The following is a 24,860-nucleotide window of genomic DNA, read 5'->3' as shown; positions in this document are numbered from 1 at the left end:
TCAGTGTCCACATCACTGAGGACTTAACATGTTCCTCTCACACCAGAACAGTTGTGAAGACATGGAAATGCCTCTTCTACATCAGGAGGCTGAAACAATTTGGCATAGCCCCTCAGATCCTCAGGAACTTTTACAGCTGCACCTGAGAGCATCTTGACTAGTTGTATCGCCGTCTGATATGGCAACTGCACCGCTTGCAACCGGAAGGCCCTACAGAGAGTGGTGCGGACAGCCCAGCATATCACTTGGGGCAAGCTCCAAGCCATTCAGGACGTACAGTGCTTTAGAAAGTATTCATACCCCTTAACTTATTCCACATTTTGTTGTGTTACAGCCTGGATTCAAAATGTATTAAATAACATTTTAAAAATCTCACCCATTTACCCCATAATGACAAAGTGAAAACATATTTTTAGACATTTTAGCAAATTTATTGAAAAATAAATACCTCAATTACATAAGTATTCACACCTGAGTCCAAACTTTGTAGAAGCACCTTTGATTACAGCTTTGAGTCATCTTTGGTATGTCTGTATCAGCTTTGCACATCTGGATTTGGGGATTTTCTCCCATTCTTCCTTCCAGATTTTCTCAAGCTCTGTTAAGTTAGATGGGGATTGGCGGTGAACAGCAATCTTTCCACCGATTTTATATGGGATTCAAGTCTGGGCTTCGGCTGGGCCACTCAAGGACTTTCACATTCTTGTTCTGAAGCCATTCCATCGTTCCTTTGGCTGTATGCTTGGGGTGATTGTCCTGTTGGAACGTAAATCTTTACCCCAGTCTAAGGTCGTTTGTGCTCTCTCATCAAGGATTTGCCTGCATTTTGCTTCATTCATTGTTCCTCTATCCTTACCAGTCTCCCAGTCCCTGCCACTGAAAAGCATAAACATAGCATGACGCTGCCACCACCATGCTTTATGGTAGGGATGGTGTTAGACGGATGATGAGCTGTGCCTGGTTTTCTCCAGACATAGTACTTCGCATTCAGGCCAAAGAATAACATTTTTGTCTCATCTGACCACAAAATATTTTGCCTTATGCTCTCAGCGTCTTTCATGTGCCTTTTTGCAAACTCTAGCCCGGCCGTCACGTGGCCATTTTCTCAGAAGTGGCATCTGTCTGGCCACTCTCCCATAAAACACAGATTGGTGAAGTGCTGTAGAGACTGTTGTCCTTCTAACAGGTTCTCCCATCTCAGTCAATGAGCTATGTAGTTTTGTCAGAGTGGTCATTGGGTTCTTGGTCACCTCCCTGACCAACACAACAAAATGTGGAATAAATCAAGGGGTATGAATCCTTTCTGAAGGCACTGTATATATTACTGTATATATTCCTGCTATCAGTCACTTTTCAACCCTGTTTACATGGATATCCTACTACCAGTTAGTGTTGTCATGATACCATCATTTTGACTTTGATACCAGGTTTAGTATCAAGATTCTCGATACCATCACGATATTCAATATCAAAACAAAACCACTGCAAAAAAAAAATTGTTAAGTTATTTCACTGCATGTGATGCAGTGAAATCCAGGTCAGATTAGGTGCATATAGATGGCGGCCCCCATGCAATTATCATAATTCCTCTAATGGCAGTTGATCCAGACAGAAACTCAGCTACTGCTTCATTCAATTGTTGGGCGTCTTTTGAGTTCAATATCATTACATTTGATATGTGTGACCCGTTTCAAGAAGCTAGGTGTATGCCGCACTTCACTACTTCACAGGAGAGGCATTTTAACTTTAACTTTTTTTTTTTTATCAAAATGCGTTTTCTGGCAGAAATGCCTTCTGGATCATGTGAACTTTCAAGTGCCTTAATAACAAACTTGTATGGCATCTGTAAATACTAATAAAATGGGTAATTTACAAGCCTAGCTGGTTTAGTCAAAGAAAAAGTAAGGAACCTTCCCGCAAGCCATGATTGCCTGAGATAATGGATGTGCTGGACATGATTTTGGATTGTTCTGCCATGTAGCACGCGTCTGTCTATAACATGAGCTGCTCAGTATGTGTAGATAATCCTTGCTACCACAGCTTTTTTGAAAGACAATGTTAGTCATGCTAGCTAGCGAACATTAGCTTGCTGGCTCGCTAGTTAACGTTATGTGTATGATCTCTGTATTAATATATATTTTTGGTATTTCAGAAACCCATTTACATTGTTAGTTAGTTAGCTTTATCTACCATCAGATTCATACACCAGTATTTCATGCATAGTGGCTAGCTATGACAATCCGTTTGTACTGTAGCTATGGGTTGGGATTATGGTTCATTGTTTAACTAGCTAGCTACATGTCTAAACAAAATATTCCACTTTGCAAGAGAATGATTACATGACCAATCAAGTTAGCCAGGTGTGTCTGGGGGTGATTACGGCCATCTATTGCATTTCATGAACATGTGTGCAAGTCTAGACTATAGTGCCCCATCCACTTAGCTAGAAGTGCCTGAGGTGTGGTTATAGTATGTATTTTACATGACACATCAATTAAGACAAGTGTCTGGGTAAGCATCATCTAATAATTATACAATATTTGTATCTGGACACTTTCAAAGTCAGATTAGGATATAGGCCAAGGACTAGATAAAGTGTATTTTTACCTGGAGTTTTTCCCTTATTGTAGGCTACTACTTTCACCACTTTTAATATTGGAATCTTTAGTTGTTTACAACAATACCTTACTCACTCTGTTTAGCACATGGCCTCACATGTGAATCCTTAAAGAGATGAGTGGGGCTAAGGCTTAAGAGGGTATCAACTTTCAAAGCAGAATTGCTTTCCTATTGTTCCTCAACTGCAGTTTATGATATACCATTTTGTAGCTCTGAGTCTCTACTTTTTTATCCAATATAAAAAACACAATTTCTAATTTTGCTACACAAGACCGAATCGAGGCCGTGGGTCACATTTTTTACATCAACATTTTTCAGAGACAGCCATGTATGCATTAATGAATCAATTATACAATCAATTTGACTTTGCATTTACCAATCTAACTACATAAGAACATAATTCTAATAATTTATTTGAATGGTAAATCTCTATTGATGAACTGGGTAATTCGAGATGTAACCTAGGCCTATTCACATGAATGCATATTCAATAGGAGTGTGAGCATTCATTGAGTTATTGAGCTTGTTTTGGCTGATTTCATGGGGTTACAGAAGACAATCTGTTTCCCTTCCATTCGGGACTTATTTTATTGTACTGATTAACCACATTTGCATAGAAGTAGCTTATTTTATAAAAGTGTGCGCTGTCTCTTTAACCAGTAATGAGGCCAAGAGACCGATTAAGTTCATTAATAAAGTTTTGGTGGCAATCAGCTTTGAAATCGCATATCTTGTGTTATAGCTTGCATATTATCACAAACAAAGTACCAGGGTAGTGAATTTATGATAACTTCAGTTGTAAGCTAGCAAGAACAGTTAGTCTATAAAGCAGTACCGGTATCTTCTTGCCTTGTAAAGTGTTCTAGGCTGTATGGACATTGTTTTGCGAACAGTAATTAACAGTTTCAACATTTCTACATTCCGTGTCGCATTATTCAAGTGTGTTAACTTCTGTGCAGCATGAGTGTGGAGCTAACATGATCCAGCCCAGACTCCCAGTGCAGGATAAGTGGAGCAGGCACAGTGCTTTCACGCTAAAAGGGCGATATTGCCGATAAATGAATCGTCATGGATCAACTCTTTTAGAAGTACCAAAAGTAACAAAAATTCTAGTACCGAACAGTTTTCATGTTCTAATATCGAAAAAGTACAGAAGTCTCGGTATACCGTGCAACACTACAACCAGTCACTTTTTAATGTATAAACCCACCTCAACCACTCCAGTACCCCTGCACATTGAATATGGTACTGGCACTGACCTGTATTTACAACCACTCCAGTACCCCTGCACATTGAATATGGTACTTGCACTGACCTGTATATCCTGGAATTCTCATGTTTCGAACTCACATCGCTGTTCTTGTGTTTTTTTTTGTGTGTTTAAAAAAAAGTATTTTCTATATTATTATTATCATCATCACTGCATTGTTGGGAAAGAGATCTCAAGGTAAGAATTTCACTGTACTGTTTAACACCTGTTGTATCCTGTGCACGTGGTGAATACTGTTTGAAACTTGAAAACACACACACACGAAGACGGTTCACTCACTGTAAACAAAAGACTTCAGCAGGGGTTCTTAAACTTTTTCAGCTCAAGATCCAAAATGAAAAAATCCCGTGACCCAAATCGTCCTCCATTGACTCAAATGAAGAAGAAATTGTTTTTGATTATATAGTAGATGCATTCTCATAACTTGCGACCCACCTCTTACATGCTTAGGGCCCACTTTTGGGTCACGACCCATAGTTTAAGAAACTCTGATCTACAGTACAGAAGAAATTGCAAAAAAAGCTGTGATGCCTTTGGCTATCCGGCAATAGAGATCACTACTCTACACTTCACTATATAAATAAAGTGAAGCATTTAAGACGAAAGATCAGTGGGCCTCTGATATCACGACAATTACAATGTGTAGCATAACAGTACAGAGAGTCGATAGAACTCCATAGCTTTGGGGAATAGGCACATGCAGGGGCATGCAATGGGAGTCAACCACTAGCCTGATGTGAGGTTTCACTTCTCACAGATCTATGATCTATGGCTGGGGGGGGGGATTTGTCGCTCATTGAAAGGTTCAAAAGATCCTCCGAAGAGCATATGGACACAAAGTAAAGGCTGAACATACTGTGTTTACGCAGGCGGGCATGTATGCACACACACATAGCACACGCACACACATGTGCAAGAGAGCTCACACACGCATGCACACATAGAGATGAGGGGGGGTTATAGGAGATCTCCTACCATCCTGTTCTGTCTTTGTCAGCTCTACTAGTTTCTTCTGTTTCAGTGTGTCCACCACGTCGGCCAGGCTTCCTTTGCGGCGCTCCGGTGTTCTGAAGGCGGATCCGCCTAGCAGCTCGACACAATCCTGGGAACACTCCTCAGGCTTTGGTGGAGATATAGTGTTATTCCGGTAGGAGTAACAGCCCTTGCTACTAGCATTGTCCTATAGGAACAAATGAAACAGGGGTGTTCTGGAATTAACGGAATGACAATACTAGGACTTTTTCATTTTTCTTTAGTAGCTCATGGCCATTATTTCAACTAATCACTCACCACAAAGTTAAGTGTACCTTACAATGTATTTCTCTAACAACTTTTAACTTTTCATCACCTCTCTATTGATATCCCTAGACTAATGCCTGTGGGTGTTGTTGCTGTGGGTGTTGTTTAAATTGTTGCTTAAATCATGGCAATCATCTTCTTACAGCAGAATTTAGACTCGGGCCAGGTTGCAAATCTCTGTATTGGCAGCCAGAGAGTGACACCTTCGCACAGAGGGACTGGCATGGCAGTGGGGAAAGGTCAAGTTGAGATCTATGTCCCAAATGGTTTCCTATTCCCTATGTAGTGCACTACCCATAGGACTCTGGTTAAAAGTAGTGTACTATATAGGGAATGGGGTGCCATTTGGGACAGACACCATAACTCAGCAGTTTCGCAACAAAGACAGTCCCCTTCGTGCTTGTACCAAGAACACGGTTACGGATATCCACTCCCTCCATCTTGTGATTGACGAATGCAACTCAATACAGAAGAATGACTCAGGTCATACATAGACTGTGGGGCAAGGGTGAGAGGTACATTTTACAACTGTCATACATGGAGATAGCTCTTTTTAACCTGAAAAGGACAGCTAACTCTGACCCTACATCAAAGAATCCCACAGGACTGACTATGGCCATTTGGGCCGAGTGATTCAGCCATGCTTTTTGTAGGACTATGCGTTTTTGAGACATTAAATAAACTTCCATCAACTAACATATGTGACTCGTTTCAGGAAACTAGGTGTATTTCGCGCGTCACTACTTCACATGGCATAAATCAAAATGCGTTTTTTTTTGCAGAAATGCCTTCTGGAACATGTGAACTTTCATGTGCCTTAATAACAAATATTTATGCCATCTGTAAATATGAATACAATTGTGAAATTACGAGCCTAGTTGGTTTAGCCACAGAAAAAGAAAGCAAACTTCCCGCTAGCCATGATTGGCTGAGATAATGAGTTCGGACCGGTCTGCCACTCTTCTGTCTATTTGAGCTGGTCAGTATGTGTAGGTAATCCTGTCTAACACGGCTTTTTAAAAAAATATCCCATAGTAGAACTGCATAAGTGTTGCTCTCCACTTTCTGGAGGACCGAGTTTTGAAATCAGTGTAATTAGAGTATAATAACTAAAGAGATGGAGAAAACACCTGTCTCTGGATTACATCTTCAAACTAAGTAAACCATGGCATCTGTGACAGAGAAGGAGAAGTGTCCAGCCATGTATACGTACGTGTAAGATATTCTAGCTAGCTACATTTTCAGATATGACATGTTTCTAATTTTGTCAGAAAGTCATTTTCATTTCAAGTTAAAGTGTACTGTTGGCTAGCTAGCTAATGTTAGCTGGCTGGCTCACTAGCTAACGTTACATGTCTGTGTATTAATATTATTTTTATCCCAGAGCCATTTGCATTGCTAGTTATAGCCTAATGTTAACTAGCTAGCTAACATTGAACCTGGTTGGTTAGCTACCTGCAGATTCATGCAGGGTAGTAATGTTATGAGTTGGGATTATGATTCATTTTTTAGCTAGCTAGCTACATGTCTAAACAAAAGACTTCACTAAGCTAGTATCCATTTCAATAGAATGTTCATGATGTCACTGTGACCCGACAGCTGTTGATAGACGTATTTGGTCAATTCGCTCGCACATGGCCGGTGTCAGTAAACGTGGGCAAAAAAGCGCAAATTGTTGCCAGCAGCACAGTTGCAGTTAGCAACACTCTGGACAACATAAAAACAGCCTAACCAGCTCTGCTAGGGCGAGTAAAATGGTCAGAGTGAGCTGTTCTCTCATTTGTGTCTGTAATTAGCTAGCCAACGCTAACCAGTTAGCTTGGGTGCTAGACTGCTGTTAGGACAGAACGCTCGGATCAACCATTAAAAAGATGGATGGGGATGAAGCTTAAAAGGGCGTGAACGATGCTGAATGGGTGTACTTTTATTCAAAGTAAAAAATACAAATTCAAATTTTGATACATAAGATCCTATGGGCTTTGGTCAAAAGTAGCGCACTATATAGGGAATAAGGTGCCATTTGGGACGCAAACATACTGTTTGGTATTAAATGCACATTGTCCATCAGTAGACACTCTAGCACAGGTGGCCTGACGAGAGGTTTATTCCTGTATGTTTTCTCCTCCTCTTACAGAGCGGGGGAGGGGGATCTCCAAGAACTTTAGATGGCTTTGACTAACAGCGACATCTTAAGACATCCTTGAAACTGCTCCAAGAGGCATTTGTCTTAAAGAGGAAGATTCCTCTGTAATAGGGCTCAGTGACAGTGTGTCAATCTGACGGAGAGTGTGTGTGTTTGTGTGTGTGTGTGTGTCTCACTGTCTGAATAGGGCCTATACTCTCCCAGTCCGACTCAGGCTGGCTGTCTCTGTTTGGCTGGTGCTCCTCTGGGAGGGGTTTGCCGTGCAGAGGGGGCGTAACTGGCTGGCCATGGCTTTCTCTGTCCTCATTGGCCCAGCCCACACTGTCCTGACCTATCGCTTCCTCTTCCTCTGTCGCCGGGGGAAACGGAGGTGTTGCTCGCTTGGAAGACATCATTCTATAAGGAAACAGGGAGAGGGAAAACATTTATGAATTTCCTCGATATTCAGGCATATCTACAGTATATCAATCTTGAAACAGATATGCACCCGCTGGGAAAAACCCAAAACAACCCCTAGAATTGAATTCCAGGATTAGGGTGGATGGTGGGATGATTAAATGCTCTCATACTGGAAGAGAAAGACAGAAAGAAATTGTGAACCACAGGAAGACTTCCTGGATTAAGCTGATGTTGCTGATGGCAGATCGCATGGAGATAAACACCCAAACTCTGATGTGGGTTTTATCAGTGGTGTGACTCCATCGCCTACTGATTCCTAGAAGTCGAGTATTGAGGTCCATCATTAGGAAGACAATCACGACTACACTGCAAATCAAGTCTTTCTAGTGTGCGGTTTTTACACTTGTTTTTTTTTATAAAACTAGTTGTCCCTGCCAAAACTAGCATCTGGATTTAAAAGCACTGCGGTGCAGAGGGGTTTCTCTGTCTTCTTCTCCAGTGCCCCCCCACACATCCACCCACAGCGAACACCCATACCCATTTGAGATAGGAGTATCTATTAGACAGCCCCGCTGGCACATGTGGTTCCTTGGAAGTTGTGGGAATGTACATTTTTGGTTTCACATTGGTTGTGGGAACAAAGTCATATGTTTCCTGACCGGTAAAACTGTATGTTTTTTAAACGTTCTGAGACAGAAGTGAAAATATAGCCTGTTCTGGGAACGTTTATTTATTGGTTGCATGGAGGTTCTGAGAATGTTTTACTCTGGTTCCTTAAAAGTTTTTCTGGGACATTTTATTAATACTCTGAGAATGGAATTTATAGGTTATTTTGAGGGTTTTGAATAACTTTGTTAAAGGTGCAATAAACAGAAATCGCTCTGCCATTTCCTGGTTGCTAAAATTCAAATAGTCCGCCTAATTTCAGTTTATGTGACAAAACAAGCAATGCATAATGTAAAGAATCACTGTACCATCTAAACCGCTGTGAAATATATTTTCAATAACCCAAAATATTGTATTTTCAGCTGTTTGAAGCTGGTGTACAAAACCGAAAGTAAAAGACGCAAAAACAAAACTTAAGAACGGGAAGCATAGAAATAGCGTGCTTAGAAAAGATCTATCGCTTATTAAACTTGCTTTCAATGAGAATGACATTCTCATTAGTCGCCCAAAAAGATAAAAACTTTCACTGAATGTTTCAATAAGACTGTTTATTTGGGATTAAGCACAGATAGGACAAATGGAAATTCATTTCCTTAGGCATTAATCATGCAAACACATTTCTTTTTTATTGTGAAAGGCATTAGGGATATTCAAAACTATAATTGTCTGTTGTGTATCAATGGAATTAGTCCACTGTGCCACCGGGTTGGAGCTAGCATGCAATGTTACTGTTTTTTACGCATAAAGCTGTCAATTTTTGTCTATTCAAAAATAACTAATTTTATAAGGAAACAAGCACTCATTAAGATCAGGTGTGCCAATTAGTGGGCACGGCCGACACACCTGAACACACTTACCAAGATAGAGGATAGAGAGAGTTTTGTTGATGCTGAAAATGGAATGTATATGTTTTTAAATAATATTCTTTGAACGTTCTCTGATTGTCACTAAAGTTTTCTTGTGTTTTTTTATGGAACGTTTTCTTAACGTTCTCTGAACAATTTGACAACATGACTTTATGAACCATGAGGAAACCTGTAAGAACCTTAACGCTGAAGTACCGGAATTCACACAGAAGAACATTGTTTCTTAAAGTTCTCTGAACTATTTGAGAATATTCCCAATGTCAAACCAGTTGGAGAACATTCCTAGAACATTACCAAACTTGAAATTAAATGTAATGTAACCATGTTTGAACTTTTAGGATATGTTCTGTTAATTGTAATGAAATATCAAGAAAATACAGTGGGTGTCACGCCCTGGCCATAGAGAGGGTTTTATTCTCTATTTTGGTTAGGCCAGGGTGTGACTAGGGTGGGCATTCTATGTCCTTTTTTCTATGTTTTGTATTTCTTTGTTTTGGCCTGGTATGGCTCTCAATCAGGGACAGCTGTACATCGTTGTCGCTGATTGGGAGCCATACTTAGGTAGCCTGTTTTCCTTTGGGTTTTGTGGGTGGTTAAATTCTGTTTTGTATTGCTTACCTGACAGAACTGTTTGGCTGTCGGTTTCTTTGTTGCAGTGTTCAGATCAAATAAATACATGATGAGCACTAACCACGCTGCGCCTTGGTCTACTCCCTTCGACGGCCGTTACAGTGGGCTTGATTCAAGTGGCCTTCTGTGTAAACCTGTATTTCCTATCGCAAAGCCTCATGCCACCACCTGACCGTGCCACGTCAATAAATCATTTGCTGCAATTACTTTACACACAAACCCCTTCAACACTATTGTTAAGTGTTGATTGCCAATACAAAAGCTGCATGCCAATTCTCCACTCTTCTCCCAAAGTGTACATTTGCACACTTACTGTCATGGATTTAACAATGGCGTAACGCTTACACCGATCACATGATATCCAATCCATGACAGAGAGTGTGTAAGCGCACACTTGGGGAGAAGGGTGGAGAATTGAACCTCAAGCCAAACGGGATTATAAAGTCGGAACATGAGAGTTGTGTTTCACGCCAAAGACAATCAAGGCCAAAGATTCTATGAAGTAGAACAGTATTAGCACTCCATAAATCACGCAGGACGGTTTATCTTTGAAGTATTCTGTCTCTTGGGCCCTCTGACACGTAAACCCAACCCTTACTCAAATATCTACGACGGGAGGGAGAGAGAGAAAGAGAGAGAGAGTCAGAGAAAGAAGGGGAGAGGAAAGTTGAGAAAGAAAGTGAACAAAATGGGAAGGAAAGGGTAGCAGGTGTCTCACAGTAGCAGGTTCTAGAAGCATATACACTGGAGAGGTGGAGGTTCTGTAACTGTCAACTGGAGAAAATGAAAATGATACATCATATGTGCTGAAAAGAAACTTGGAGAGAGGGGGCAGGGTCAGCACTAGCATTGTGTGTGTTTGTGTGAGTATCTGTATGCTTGCATATGTGTGTGCGTTCAAAGGGGTGTGAAATGGCTGTGTGACCTGACCATGACACTGACGATAGCATCGGTTAATTACACCACCAAATCCACCTACTGTGTTCCTCTGTATTGCTATCATGCTCACTCCCTACAGGCTGTATCACAACCGGCCGTGATTGGGAGTCCCATAGGGCGGCGCACAATTGGCCCAGCGTCGTCTGGGTTTGGCCGGTGTAGGTGCGTCATTGTAAATAAGAATTTGTTCTTAACTGACTTACCAAGTTAAAGAAAGGCTACATTGAAATTTTAAAATGGAAAATTCACACTTTTTCAACATAAAATGCATAATCTCCAGCACCACCGCAATGTGGTGTGAAAATGTGAAAATGTCAGGTTCTATGTTCTGTAGTTAAAAAGATAGAAAAAGATAAGTGTTTCTGATGACATCATCTGGAGACACTTATGACATCATCTGATGTGCATCATGTGATAAAACAAAAATATAAGCAGGCAAAGGTTAGTAAGCATATGGAATATGCACTGAACCCAGGCCCATAGGGTAGCATAAAAACTGTACACAATCAACAACAAACCCAGTAGGATGCGCCATTTCCCAATGCCATTCAATACAATATCACAATGCTTCATGTAAGGAACCAGATAGTCTGGCCCACCAGTCAGAGTTAGCTAAATGAACTTTCACGCCCCCTGCATAACAGAATAGAGATGGCAGACAGACAGACAGCCAGACATACTATAAAAGTTCACATATAGACCCATATATCCCCTGACTCCAGATAACAATCCGAATTTACTACAACGCTTCAGCGGCTAACACACCGAGCGAACACGCTTATCGATTTGGGGGGGGGGGGGGGGGGGGGGAGAAGAAAGAAGGTGGCCTATATTTAGCTGACAATATTGCCGCCTGCTGTGTTTATGGGAGCTTAAGAGTTAGCTAGCTTCTTGGAACTGAGATTTCATATGGCCTGGAATGCCTGGACCTCATAAAATCGCTGCCACTGATATTATCATCACGCAACAGACCCTGAGCTGTTTGTTAGTGTTAACGAGACCAACAGACCGTGTGTAGTTAGTTAGCATTAGCCAGACCCAATCATAGAAAATAGCAATCTCCATTGGCAATATCAGGCCCAGTATAATTGAGTGAGGCAAGGGTTTGGTTTATGTTAGATAAAGCGGACAAAAAACCTATGATAACAAGAATGCATTGCTGTTTAGCCCTCGAACAGACAGTATGGTCATCTAACAACAACAATTTTTCATCACTTCCATTCAAATTATCTCAGGCTTACATTGAGGGCCATCAATGAAGAGCCCAACCGTTGCAGATACATTATATATACAAAAGTATGTGGACACCCCTTCAAATTATTGGATTTGGCTATTTCAGCCACACCCGTTGCTGACAGGTGTATAAAATCGAGCTCACTGCCATGCAATCTCCATAGACAAACATTAGTAGTAGAATGGCCTTACTGAAGAGCTCAGTGACTTTCAACGTTGCAACGTCATAGGATGCCACCTTTCCAACAGGTCAGTTCGTACATTTTTCGCCGTGCTAGACCTGCCCCGGTCAACTGTAAGTGGTGTTATTGTGAAGTGGAAACGTCTAGGAGCAACAACGGCTCAGACGCGAAGTGGTAGGCCAAAAGTGAAGTGATGGACAAATCTGGGTTTGTCAAATGCCAGGAGAACGCTACCTGCCCCAATGCATAGTGCCAACTGTAAAGCTTGGTGGAGGAGGACTAGGCCCCTTAGTTCCAGTGAAGGGAAACCTTTTTTTCTTCTTTTTTTTACCCCCTTTTTTCTCCCCAATTTCGTGGTATCCAATTGTTAGTAGTTACTGTCTCATCGCTACAACTCCCGTACGGACTCGGGAGAGGCGAAGTTCGAGAGCCATCCGTCCTCCGAAACACAACCCAACCAAGCAGTACTGCTTCTTAACACAGCACGCATCCAACCTGGAAGCCAGCCGCACCAATGTGTCGGAGGAAACACCATACACCTGGCGACCTGGTCAGCGTGCACTGCGCCCGGCCCGCCACAGGAGTCGCTAGTGCGCGATGGAAATTGATTTCTCTGGGAAGGGGGTGGTGCTGGAGGAAATGTACTTTAGCACTGTGTCCATTATGGGGTGACTCTCTGGGTAGCTGCATGGCGGCTTTCAAGTAACACTACAGATACACTGTATTGTGGCATTTTATTAGATGCAACTGGGGGTACTTTCATGACACATTGAAGGAACTTGTGAAGCAAGCAGATATTGTGTATGGCAGATACGTCAGTTGCTCAAATGTTGTGCATTTGGTGATAGGTCAATGAAACACTTAAAAACCACAGGAGTTGCATTCATCATTCTATAGGTCAATGGAAAGTTGGTGTATAGTCAACAGTGTGTTTCAATGAGACCTCTATGTATTTACCTTATTGGTAAAGGAGTTCCAACCTATCGCAAGGACCAATTCATCTGGCCCCTAGTGAATGGAGGGCCTGGTCGACAGTGTGTTGAAAGCTGACAGCTTGCAGGATGGGTGGCAGGGGAAAGTGAATGGCTACTGAATCAATACTTGGTAGCAAAGTCCACATTCTATGTAGAGTGCTGTATGTGTATGTGTAATAAACCCGGGGCTGTATCAATCATCTCAGAGTAGGACTGCTGATCTAGGATCAGGTTCCGCCCATCCACGTTATCTTATTAATTGTGATCTAAAAGACGAAACTGCTCCGGCCCTCAGGGATGCCACCCGAGACGGTGTATCCCGTTGTTCTGCATTTCAAAACACATTTTCTATGAGTATTATTCTAGTTTTAAAAGTGTGCATAGCCTGAAATTGTGAATCACATCAAATGGACAAATTGGTCTGGCACCAGCATGTGGATTCGTAGTCTTCTAAAAGGAAAATCTCAGTGAAAATAGAATAGAACCCTTGAAAAGGTTTAATTACTGAATAGTTCGTTTTTCCTCAGTCACACATGTCCTCTGATACAGGGGTCTCTCTGTGCTAGTTCTCCCGAAGTCAGGCTGAACCTAAACCGCAGACCCCCCGAATTCAGGAGTGGTCTTGTTGACCAACACTCTCCCTTGCTTTTTATTTTTCTTGGCATTGGAACACACCCATGTGTGTGTGTGTGCAGGCCTGTGTGTGCAGTATAATGCTCTGTCTGGGACTGGTACTGTACACACCCAACTGTCCCATACGTCCCTTAGAGGCTTCAAAAGTCAACACAAGTTGCAGCTGGTTCCAAACAAAGCAGCACTCCTTGCCCTTAACTGCACACACAGAACTAACATCAACAACATGCATGATAGTCTTTCATGGTTGAGAGTTGATGAGAAATTGACTACCTCTCTTCTAGATTTTTTTTTAAGAAACATTTTGTGCGTTGAAAATGCCTAACCACTTGTATAATCTATTTGCATACACTTTGAACAGACATGCAAACCCCACCAGACATACCACTATGGGTTTCTTCAGGGTACGCAAAACAAAAACAGATTTAATGTGTCGCTCAGTTATGTATAGAGCCATGTCATGGTGGAATGCTCTGCCACCAAAGGTTACTCAAGCAAAAAGCAAGTTTAGCTTTAAAAAAACAGATAAAAAACATATTGTATCACTCTCCTATAATTTAACTGTACATAAGAATATGAATATACAAATAGTGTGTAAATAGTATATTTGTTGTCTTGGTGCCTTTCCAATATATAACTATTTTATTTTATATACAGTGAGCTCCAAAAGTATTTGGACATTGACAAATGTTTTGTTGTTTTGGATCTATACTCCAGCACTTTGGATTTGAAATGATACAATGACTATGAGGTTAAAGTGCAAACAGCTTTATTTTGAGGGTATTTTCATCCATATTGGTTGAACTGTTTAGAAATTACAGCACTTTTTGTACATAGTCCCTCATTTTAGTGGATCAAAAGTGTTAGGACAAATTCACTTATATGTCTATTCAAGTAGTAAAAAGTATTTGGTCCCATATTAATACTGGAACACACTGTCATACACGTTGATCCAGAGCATCCCAAACATGCTCAATGGGTGACATGTCAGGTGACTATGCAGGCCATGGAAGAACTGGGACATTTTCAGATTCCAGGAATTGTGTACAGATCCTTGCAACATGGGGCCGTGCATTATTATTATCATGCTGAAACATGAGGTGACGGCGGAGGATGAATAGCAAGACCATGGGCCTCAGTATCTCGTCACAGAATCTCTGTGCATTCAACTTTCCATTGATTAAATGCAATTCTGTTCATTGTCCATACCTTACTCCTGCACATACCATAACCTCACCGCCACCATTGGGCACTCTGTTCACAAAGTTGACATCAGCAAACCACTCGCCCACACGACGCCATTCACGTGGTCTGTGGTTGTGAGGACGGAGGGACGTACTGCCAAATTCTCTAAAACAACATTGGAAGCGGCTTATGGTACAGAGATTAACATAAAATTCTCTGGCAACAGCTCTGGTGGACATTCCTGCAGTCAGCATGCCAATTACACGCTCCTTCAAAACTTGAGACATCTGTGGCATTGTCTTGTGTGACAAAACGGCATATTTTAGAGTTGCCTTATATTGTTCCCAGCACAAGGTGTACCTGTGTAATGATCATGCAGTTTAATCAGCTTTTTGATATGCCACACCTGTCAGGTGGATGGATTATGTTGGCAAAGGAGAAATGCTCACTAACAGGGATGTAAACAAATTTGTGCACAACATTTTAGAAGAATATGCTTTTTGTGCATATGGAACATTCCTGGGATCTTTTATTTCAGCTCATGAAACATGGTACCAACACTTTACATGTTGCGTTTATATTTTTGTTCAGTGTGTATTTATGTTAAAGTTTTACAAATATATACAGTACCAGTCAACATTTTGGAAACACCTACTCATTGCAGGGTTTTTCTTTATTTTTACAATTTTCTACATAGTAGAAACGCATATGGAAAAAACGCATATGGAATCATGTATTAACCAAAAAAGTGTTTAACAAATCAAAATATGTTTAATATTTGAGATTCTTCAAAGTAGCCACCCTTTGACTTGATGACAGTTTTGCACACTCTTGGCATTCTCTCAACCAGCTTCATGAGGTAGTCACCTGGAATGCATTTCAATTAACAGGTGTGCCTTGATTAAAGTTAATTTGTGAAATGTCTTTCCTTCTTAATGCGTTTGAGCCCATCAGTTGTGTTGTGACAAGGTAGGGGTGGTATACAGAAGATAACCCTATTTTGTAAAAGACCCAGTCCATATTATGGCAAGAACAGCTCAAATAAGCAAAGAGAAATGACAGTCCATCATTACTTTAAGACATGAAGGTCAGTCAATATGGAACATTTCAAGAACTTTGAACGATTCTTCAAATGCAGTCGCAAAAACCATCAAGCGCCATGATGAAACTGGCTCTCATGAGGACCGCCACAGGAAAGGAAGACCCAGAGTTACCTCTGCTGCAGAGGATATGTTCATTAGCGTTACCAGCCTCAGATTGCAGCCCAAATAAATGCTTTACAGAGTTCAAGTAATAGACACATCTCAACATCAACTGTTCAGAGGAGACTACGTGAATCAGGCCTTCATGGTCGAATTGCTGCAAAGAAACCACTACTAAAGGACACCAATAAGAAGAAGAGACTTGCTTGGGCCAAGAAACACGAGCAATGGACATTAGACCGGTGGAAATCTGTCCTTTGGTCTGATGAGTCCAAATTTGAGATTTTTGATTTCAACCTCCGTGTCTTTGAGAGACGCAGAGTAGGTGAACGGATGATCTCCGCATGCTTGGTTCCCACCGTGAAGCATGGAGGAGGTGGTGTGATGGTATGGAGGTGCTTTGCTGGTGACATTGTCAGTGATTTATTTAGAATTTAAGGCACACTTAACCAGCATGGCTACCACAGCATTCTGCAGCAATACACCATCCCATCTGGTTTGCGTTTAGTGGGACTTCCAGGCTTTGTAAGGTCTATTTGACCAAGAAGGAGAGTGATGGAGTGCTGCATCAGATGACCTGACCTCCACAATCACCCGACCTCTACCCAATTGAGATGGTTTGGGATGAGTTGGACTGCAGAGTGAAGGAAAAGCAGCCAACAGGTGCTCAGCATATGTGGGAACTCCTTCAAGGCTGTTGGAAAAGCATTCCTCATGAAGCTATTTGAGAGAATGCCAAGAGTGTGCAAAGCTGTCATCGAGGCAAAGTGTGGCTACATTGAAGAATCTCAAATAGAAAATATATTTTGATTTGTTTAACACTTTTTTGGTTACTACATGAGTCCATATGTGTTATTTCATAGTTTTGATGTCTTCACTATTATTCTACAATGTAAAAAATATTAAAAATAAAGAAAAACCCTTGAATGACTAGGTGTGTCCAAACCTTTTGACCGGTACTGTATATTTTTATGTATTTGCATGTTTTATGAGGACCCCAGGAAGAGTAGCTGTTGCATGTGCAGAAGCTAAATTGGAATCCTAATAAACTAAACTCAACACAACGCCACTCGGATACACAATTAAGTACGTTACACAAGTTTAAGCCCGTTGGGAGACCTTAACTTAACAGCGGGAGTGAACAGGGGACAATCCTATTACTCTACCACTACAAAAGCCTTGCCTTCTCTCAGAGGTACCTTCATGGACCGTCTGCTAGTGACCGAAATGTAAATGAAATGAGTCCAACGGGTTATATAAATATAGAAGCCAAGTGGTGTTAGCAAAAAACACTTTCAAACGAGAGTCTAAAATGTCACGGTAATTATTTGATTCGAGTAATACCCGAGTCTGTACTATAATGTGGTAGAATGGTAAATGTGTTATTAGCCAATTCAATTTGGGCTAGCGGCTGATACAGAGACGAGAGCGTGAGTATAGACAGTGATCGGGAGGCCGTCGGCGTGCGATTGCAACAGCTGCCTCCACACACGTTTCAGAGAGACTGCATTAGCCCCGAGGCTAAAGACCAGACAAAGTGAGCTTCAACAAATCATTAGACATCTCCCTAAAGTTAAAATATTCACCAAGTGTTCATTGTGAAGCTAAATCAAAGATGTTATGTGGTGCATTTTGCATTTGTTGTCATCAGACACGCACACACTCTCTCTCACACACACACACACACACACACACACACACACACACACACACACACACACACACACACGCACACACACACCCCTATGTATCATTCAGGACCACAGAGGGCCACAGAGGACCCACGTCCCACTCAGTCAAGAGAGGGCAACAGATAACTGAAGTGGAAATATGTTAATTCTCACTGCTGCTGAGTTAAATCAGTTATTCTCACTGCTGCTGAGTTAAATCAGGTTATGGCTTTGTGTTGTTATTTATATAGCCTATGTGGAAAACACAAGCATTACATGACCATGACAACACAAATTTAAGGTCAATGGCGATACTACAGCGACGGTTACACTTTTTCACCACACTCTGTACATTAGCCCGGAGCCAAATCCATGTTACGGGTACATCTAATAGTACTGAGATAATCTGTAACAAGCATACAAACAGCAGGCTTTTCAATAGCTCTAGAGGCACCTAAACCTCAAAATCCTAGATTAAGTCTGACGACAAGTCTTCACTGGATTGGGAATACACCTTCATTGTAGTCCCAGGCTGTCTCCTAGCTCTCCGCTCGCTTTGTTCTCCATGAAGAAAATAACATGATGACACTCCTAAGTCCGTTTGTGTCAAACATCTGTATTATTCACCACAAAACTTCTTTCTGACTGGAGATAAACAACAACAAAAAATCTGCATTAAATTATTGAATAGCGTGAACGCATAACGTCCGCAGATGGTCGCCCGATTTAACTCGGCTCTCCGATTCGAGACGTTGTAAATTTGTTTTAGTTTTTATACAGTAAATAATGAACTTAGTTTGGGAATGAATAGTTTGACGCGAGGAGCGTCACATGCTTTGCAGGGAACACGATACACAACAGAGAGCCATTGGGGAGACCGATGTGTGTTTAAAGTACCTTGCTACAGAAATAGTCTGACAGTCCAAGACATATAAATGCATACTACGGGTAGAAAAATCAGGGCTAGAGTGAATACGGGCCCATAGCGTTAGAACAGGACACTGCTTTCTACCAAGAAGAGGTGTCTCACACACTTTCTTACAGGGGAGAGGAGACTCACAGGGAAACAAGCTCAGGTTCCAAACAGAGTCCCTCTTCATCACCAGTCACAGACTAAAACGCAGACGGAGAGGAGAGAGCGAGAGTAGATGATGGTGCAAATTCACTGATGGTGTATGTAAGCAGAGTTCGAATAGCGCTTGGATGACTTGAGGGCAGTGGAGGAGGGGAGGGAGGTCAGGGAATGCTGGGGTAGCAATCAGAGAAGAGCCCTTAGCCCCTTAAACTGTTGTTCTCTCCCCTCCCAGAGCAGTTGTTGTCGGGTTGCAGGCACGTCAGCAGTGTTCCCTTGGCATGGCCAGCTGTCAGAATGCAAGCTAATCCTCAGAGGTATCCCCCCACCAGGCCAGGACATGGTATGGCCCCCATCCCGCGCTGCTGCCCCCGCCTCCACCACACTGTCTGTCTGTCTGTCTGTGGGGCACGTTAAAGGTTTATTATGGGGTATCAGGCAAAAGGCTGGCACAGACACACATTTAGATTTGTTAGCATAGACATACAGTACAGACAGACAAACACACACACACACCCTCAAATACAACACAGATAGATCTACCCCCACAAACACACACACACAAAACACTTAAATCCTGCCTGGTTTTGAGAGGTGTACAGTAAATATTAAAATGGTAAACCAATCCATCCTACACAAGGTAGCCATTGTCCCATGTTGCCACGGACATTGTGTAGGGAAAGGAAGGCCTTAGGCGCTAATTTAGCTAATCATAGCCTTTTTATTCACATAGGGCTAAAACCTGAAATCACCATCAACATCAGCAAAGTCTCAAGGGCTTGTTTCATCGAAATATTTCCCATGTCCCACAAGGAAAATTTGGCTTTTGTGTATTGAGTAACACCTGTGTTTCACTATGCGTATAAATAGGCTCTGTTTTTGTTGTCGACTCACTCTTTGACTGGAGCAACAGTCTTACAGCTGTTGGAATTTCTATCAAATTAAAGTTAATCATATTAACAAATCTCCTCTCTGGCCCTCATGGACTTGGCGAGATGTGAGGAATGTCATAGATGGACTTGCGTCTCAAATGGCACCCTATTCCCTAGGTAGTGCACCACTTTTGACCTGGGCCCATAGGGAATAGAGTGCCATTTGGGACTCCTCCTTGGAAGAAAGACGTTCTTAAGCATTTTGTTTGCTGGCATTTATGCCACCGTTGATGATAACGGGCTGAACTGGTCTTTACCTCTGAACTGCACTGAACTGTGTACAGCATCTCTGCTCAAATCGGCCTCTCTCTCTCCGATTCACCTCTGTTCAACTCATCCCTCAATCCGTCACGCTGCTCTCTTTCATCAGACTCTATTGTTCTCTCCATCCGTTCACTGAAGGCTTCTCTTGTGAATGTCAAAAAAAAGAAATATTTCAAATTGTATTGAATGATTTAGTTTAGATATGATGATGGGGAAATAGAGGAGATGGATACAGCAGAGAAAGTGAGTGGCAGAACTGGGAGATCCAACCGCCTCTTCCAGGGGCATTTGTGGTCTGGAGACTGCAACACTACCACTTGGCTTCTCTATCGAGGTTCTAGACATGTAGTAGTATTAAGCAGTTCATTAATCAAGCGTGGTTTACTAACACTCACAGCTTGTCCCTAGGCGTCCACCATATATTAGCCAACCATGAGTAGATTCAATTATCGTGTGTGTGTGTGTGTGTGTGTGTGTGTGTGTGTGTGTGTGTGTGTGTGTGTGTGTGTGTGTGTGTGTGTGTGGTGTTTATATGATTTATACCCCCCAAAACCTTTTGTGTTAGTGACGGAGGAACATAGGTCAGTACAGGTGCATCAAAGCTGGGACCGAGAGACTGAAAAACAGCTTCTATCTCAAGGCCATCAGACTGTTAAACAGCCATCACTAACATTGAGTGGCTGCTGCCAACTACTGACTCAAATCTCTAGCCACTTTAATAATTAAAAATTGGATGTAATAAATGTATCACTAGTCTCTTTAAACAATGCCACTTTATATAATTTTACATATTTAGATGTCTGTTTCCTTATCGTGAAAGCAGTCACTTCTTGTCCGTAGACTGCTTTCCAAGGTAATTAAATATCTAAATATGTAAAATCGCTGAACTTTCCCTTTAATAATATAATATTATGAATTACTAGTCTCGATACAGTGAGCAGTGAATGAAACAACCTTGAGCGTCACAATAATTTATTCCCTAAGCTTTTCCTTATACCAGAGCTGTTTGCCTACCTAATCTCAAAGATATATCTTTTCTGTGTTTGTTTTACAGTCAGTTCAGTACCAGGGGTGCACAGGGCAGTGCTCAGGGCAGTGTGGAGCTCTTCTGTTTCTCTGTGCATCCCAAATGGCCCCCTATTTCCTATGTAGTGCACTACTTTAGGGCTCTAGCCAAACGTAGTACACTATGTAGGGAATAGGGTGCAGTTTGGGACACAAGCGCTGTCTAATCCTGGTCCATTTATCATACTCTCCCTCCATTCTATCCTTTTCTTTCCCCACTGACAAACTGGTTGAATCAACATTGTTCCACGTCAGATCCACCCCGAAAAAAATCTATGTGATGACGTTGAATCAACGTGGAAAACTGATCGGATTTGAAAAAAGTAATCCACATGACATGGTGACTTTTTTTGTAGCTGCATGGGTTCTGTGGGTCAAACAGGAGAGCGAGGTGTACACATGGAGTGAGACTTGACCAGTGAGAACAAATGAACACGCAAAACTACTACTGGTGCGTATTCACATGGCATCCAAAGGTTCAGTTGGGAGTGAATAAAGAGAACTATGTCATAGGATAGGGTACAGTGGCATACAGAGCAAGCATAAGGGGGGGCATTTTCCTCTAGCAAACCTACACGCAATGTGAGTAAACGTAATGTTGCAAATAAACAGGAGATCTGATACTGCAGCTAGCGATTGCATTATGTGTACCGCGTGAATACAAAACTTCCTCCTCACTGATATTGTCAGAGGAAGGTTGCAGCATATTATAATTTCACTCGTTTGCACACAGAACAGGTGAGGAAAATGTCACCCTGGGATGTAAAAAAAACTAAACTTTCCCACTACTTCAAAATCCTAAATCGACCCTTGATCTCTCCCTCCCTCCCTCCCTCCCTCCCTCCCTCCCTCCCTCCCTCCCTCCCTCCCTCCCTCCCTCCCTCCCTCGCGTGTCAGTCAGCAAGTTAGGCCAACGGCCACTGACGTTTGATTTTGTAAATAAAAATAGACCCCAAAAAAAGCTACATTGTATTTTACATTGATTATTTGTCAGAATATTGAAATCATAAACAGAATAATATTTAGAGACTTTTTACCATTTTATTTCACACCAATTCCCAACCTAACCCGCCAAGACAATGCGCTGTGGGACGACGGTACCCAGCCAGGTGCTAACGTGTTGCTCTCTCCTCACCGAATGAATGACAAATGGATGAATGGGCGATAATTCTGCACATTACTTCACAATAAAATGTAAATTAGGCCTAACTGAATGATAAGGAGGGTGAAGAAGTTGATTTAATTTAGAACAACAATAATGTAATGAGCTTGTGTTACGCCTATTTATCAGCGTTGGCGCTCATGTTAATAATTTGATCATTTGACCGTCCCTTGCGGGTTGTTACCATTCTCTTTTGCGTTTTACTTTGTAAAAATAATCTGTTACAGGACTGTTTGATTTATTATAACTATCACTTATCACCTTTATTGTAAGGGAAACGAAAACATGCTATGTGGTCCATTAGGCCTTTTAGAATAATGCCAAACATATTCTTGACTCTATCCAAGTTGAGGAGTGAAGGGAAACAAATAAAACCAGTCAGCCTGCACAACAGGTCCTTCAAAACTCCACCTAACCTATACCAAAACTACTTTCACACATCAGAGTAAAATCACAATAGTCTGCGTGACATATTATCAGTTGTCAAATTGTACATGAAGAGATGGACGCAGCTTTAATTGACAGATGCAGGGAAAGGAGCATCACTTTATCAAATCCTCCTTCAGAGTCAGATGCAGGTAAAAGGTTTTGATTAAATAACTCAAAAGTTCAAGATGTTGTGCAGCTCTTTTTCCAACTTCCACTTTTTCCAGGAATATCTGCAGTGTCCATGAGTTCAACAGATGACCACTCGTGCTGCAGCATTTCTCTGGCTACTAAGCAGAGACTAGTAACATAATACACTTACGATATGCTATTCTGTTTTCTTTTAAATATAGAGTACTAGTCAAAAGTTGACACACCTACTCATTCCAGGGTTTTTCTTTATTTGTACCATTTTCTACAGTGTAGAATAATAGTGAAGACATCAAAACTATGAAATAACACATATGGAATCATGTAGTAACCAAAAAAAGTGTTTAAAAAAATCTAAATATATTTTCTATTTGAGATTCTTCAAAGTAGCCACCCTTTGCCTTGATGACAGTTTTGCACACTCTTGGCATTCTTTCAACCAGCATCTCAATATCAACTGTTCAGAGGAGACTACAGGAATCAGGCCTTCATGGTCGAATTGCTACAAAGAAACCACTACTAAAGGACACCAATAAGAAGAAGAGACTGGGCCAAGAAACACGAGCAATGGACATTCGACCGCAATACGCCATCCCATCTGGTTTGCGCTTAGTGGGACTATCATTTGTTTTTCAACAGGACAACGACCCAAAACACACCTCCAGGCTGTGTAATGGTTATTTGACCAAGAAGGAGAGTGATGGAGTGCTGCATCAGAAGACTGTTGGGAAAGCATTCCTCATGAAGCTGTGAATGTCAAGAGTGTGCAAAGCTGTCATCAAGGCAAAGTGGCTACTTTGAAGAATCTAAAATATATTTAGATTTGTTTAACCCTACATGATTCCATATGTGTTATTTCATAGTTTTGATGTCTTCACTATTATTCTACAATGAGTAGGTGTGTCCAAACCTTTGACTGGTACTGTATTTTCTTATTTCCACAATGTTTCTTCAGACCTGCCAAAACAAAGTGATAAAAAACTTATTTGTGATGGACTTGATCATATGAGTGGTTTTTAGTTATTACTTACAGTACAGAGTAACATAAACTAATGAAAATGCTATTAAGTTATTTTGGAATGGTTTTCTTTTGTATTTTAAATGTTACCTAAGACCTTTATAAAAACAACCAAATTATTATTCTTCTGATAGCATATATGAAATGTACATTTACATTACATTTGAGTCATTTAGCAGACGCTCTTATCCAGAGCGACTTACAAATTGGTGCATTCACCTTATGATATCCAGTGGAACCACTTTACAATAGTGCATCTAAATCTTTTGGGGGGGGGGGGGGGGGTTAGAAGGATTACTTTATCCTATCCTAGGTATTCCTTAAAGAGGTGGGGTTTCAGGTGTCTCCGGAAGGTGGTGATTGACTCCGCTGTCCTGGCGTCGTGAGGGAGCTTGTTCCACCATTGGGGTGCCAGAGCAGCGAACAGTTTTGACTGGGCTGAGCGGGAACTGTGCTTCCTCAGAGGTAGGGGGGCCAGCAGGCCAGTGGTGGATGAACGCAGTGCCCTTGTTTGGGTGTAGGGCCTGATCAGAGCCTGAAAGTACGGAGGTGCCGTTCCCCTCACAGCTCCGTAGGCAAGCACCATGGTCTTGTAGCGGATGCGAGCTTCAACTGGAAGCCAGTGTATTTATTAGACTGCTAGAATGTTGATGCGTCATAGACTGAAAGTGTACAAAATTGGCTTCAGGCGTACGTTTTTCACTAGGAATTTGTATAATTATACAAAACATAGTCAAGCAACTATTGTTATATTTTTACATGGATATACTTCCAGGAATATTTATTCATGCAATTCATGGTTTACAATTGTTTATGCACTATTTATCATGCGTTGGTGCTTATGTTTGCGTACCTTGCTGG

The 24,860-nt window shown here is 41.5% G+C and overlaps 1 protein-coding gene across 6 annotated transcripts in view; it reads right to left on the bottom strand.

The window, feature by feature from the left end:
* Positions 1-24,860, bottom strand: part of LOC106561060 (transcription factor SOX-6) — a 147,265-nt gene that overhangs the window by 76,486 nt on the left and 45,919 nt on the right. For 2 of the 6 annotated variants that reach the window (XM_014124667.3, XM_014124666.3), the window contains exons 3-4: positions 7,508-7,727; positions 4,865-5,069 (exon numbers count right to left, since the gene is read on the bottom strand). The exons of 2 other annotated variants lie outside the window; for them this stretch is intronic. In XM_014124667.3, the coding sequence (XP_013980142.2) occupies positions 4,865-5,069; positions 7,508-7,726 (424 nt within the window). In that variant the 5' untranslated portion in view covers position 7,727. The remainder of the gene's footprint in view (positions 1-4,864; positions 5,070-7,507; positions 7,728-24,860) is intronic. 2 more of the 6 variants (XM_045688091.2, XM_045688089.2) reach the window with 1 other exon arrangement.

The sequence above is a fragment of the Salmo salar genome, chromosome 10 (genome assembly GCF_965601325.2).
Source record: "Salmo salar chromosome 10, fSalSal1, whole genome shotgun sequence".
Classification (NCBI taxonomy): Eukaryota; Metazoa; Chordata; class Actinopteri; order Salmoniformes; family Salmonidae; genus Salmo; species Salmo salar.
Note: the sequence above shows the minus strand (reverse complement) of the source record. Positions and strands in the feature narration are given on the sequence as shown.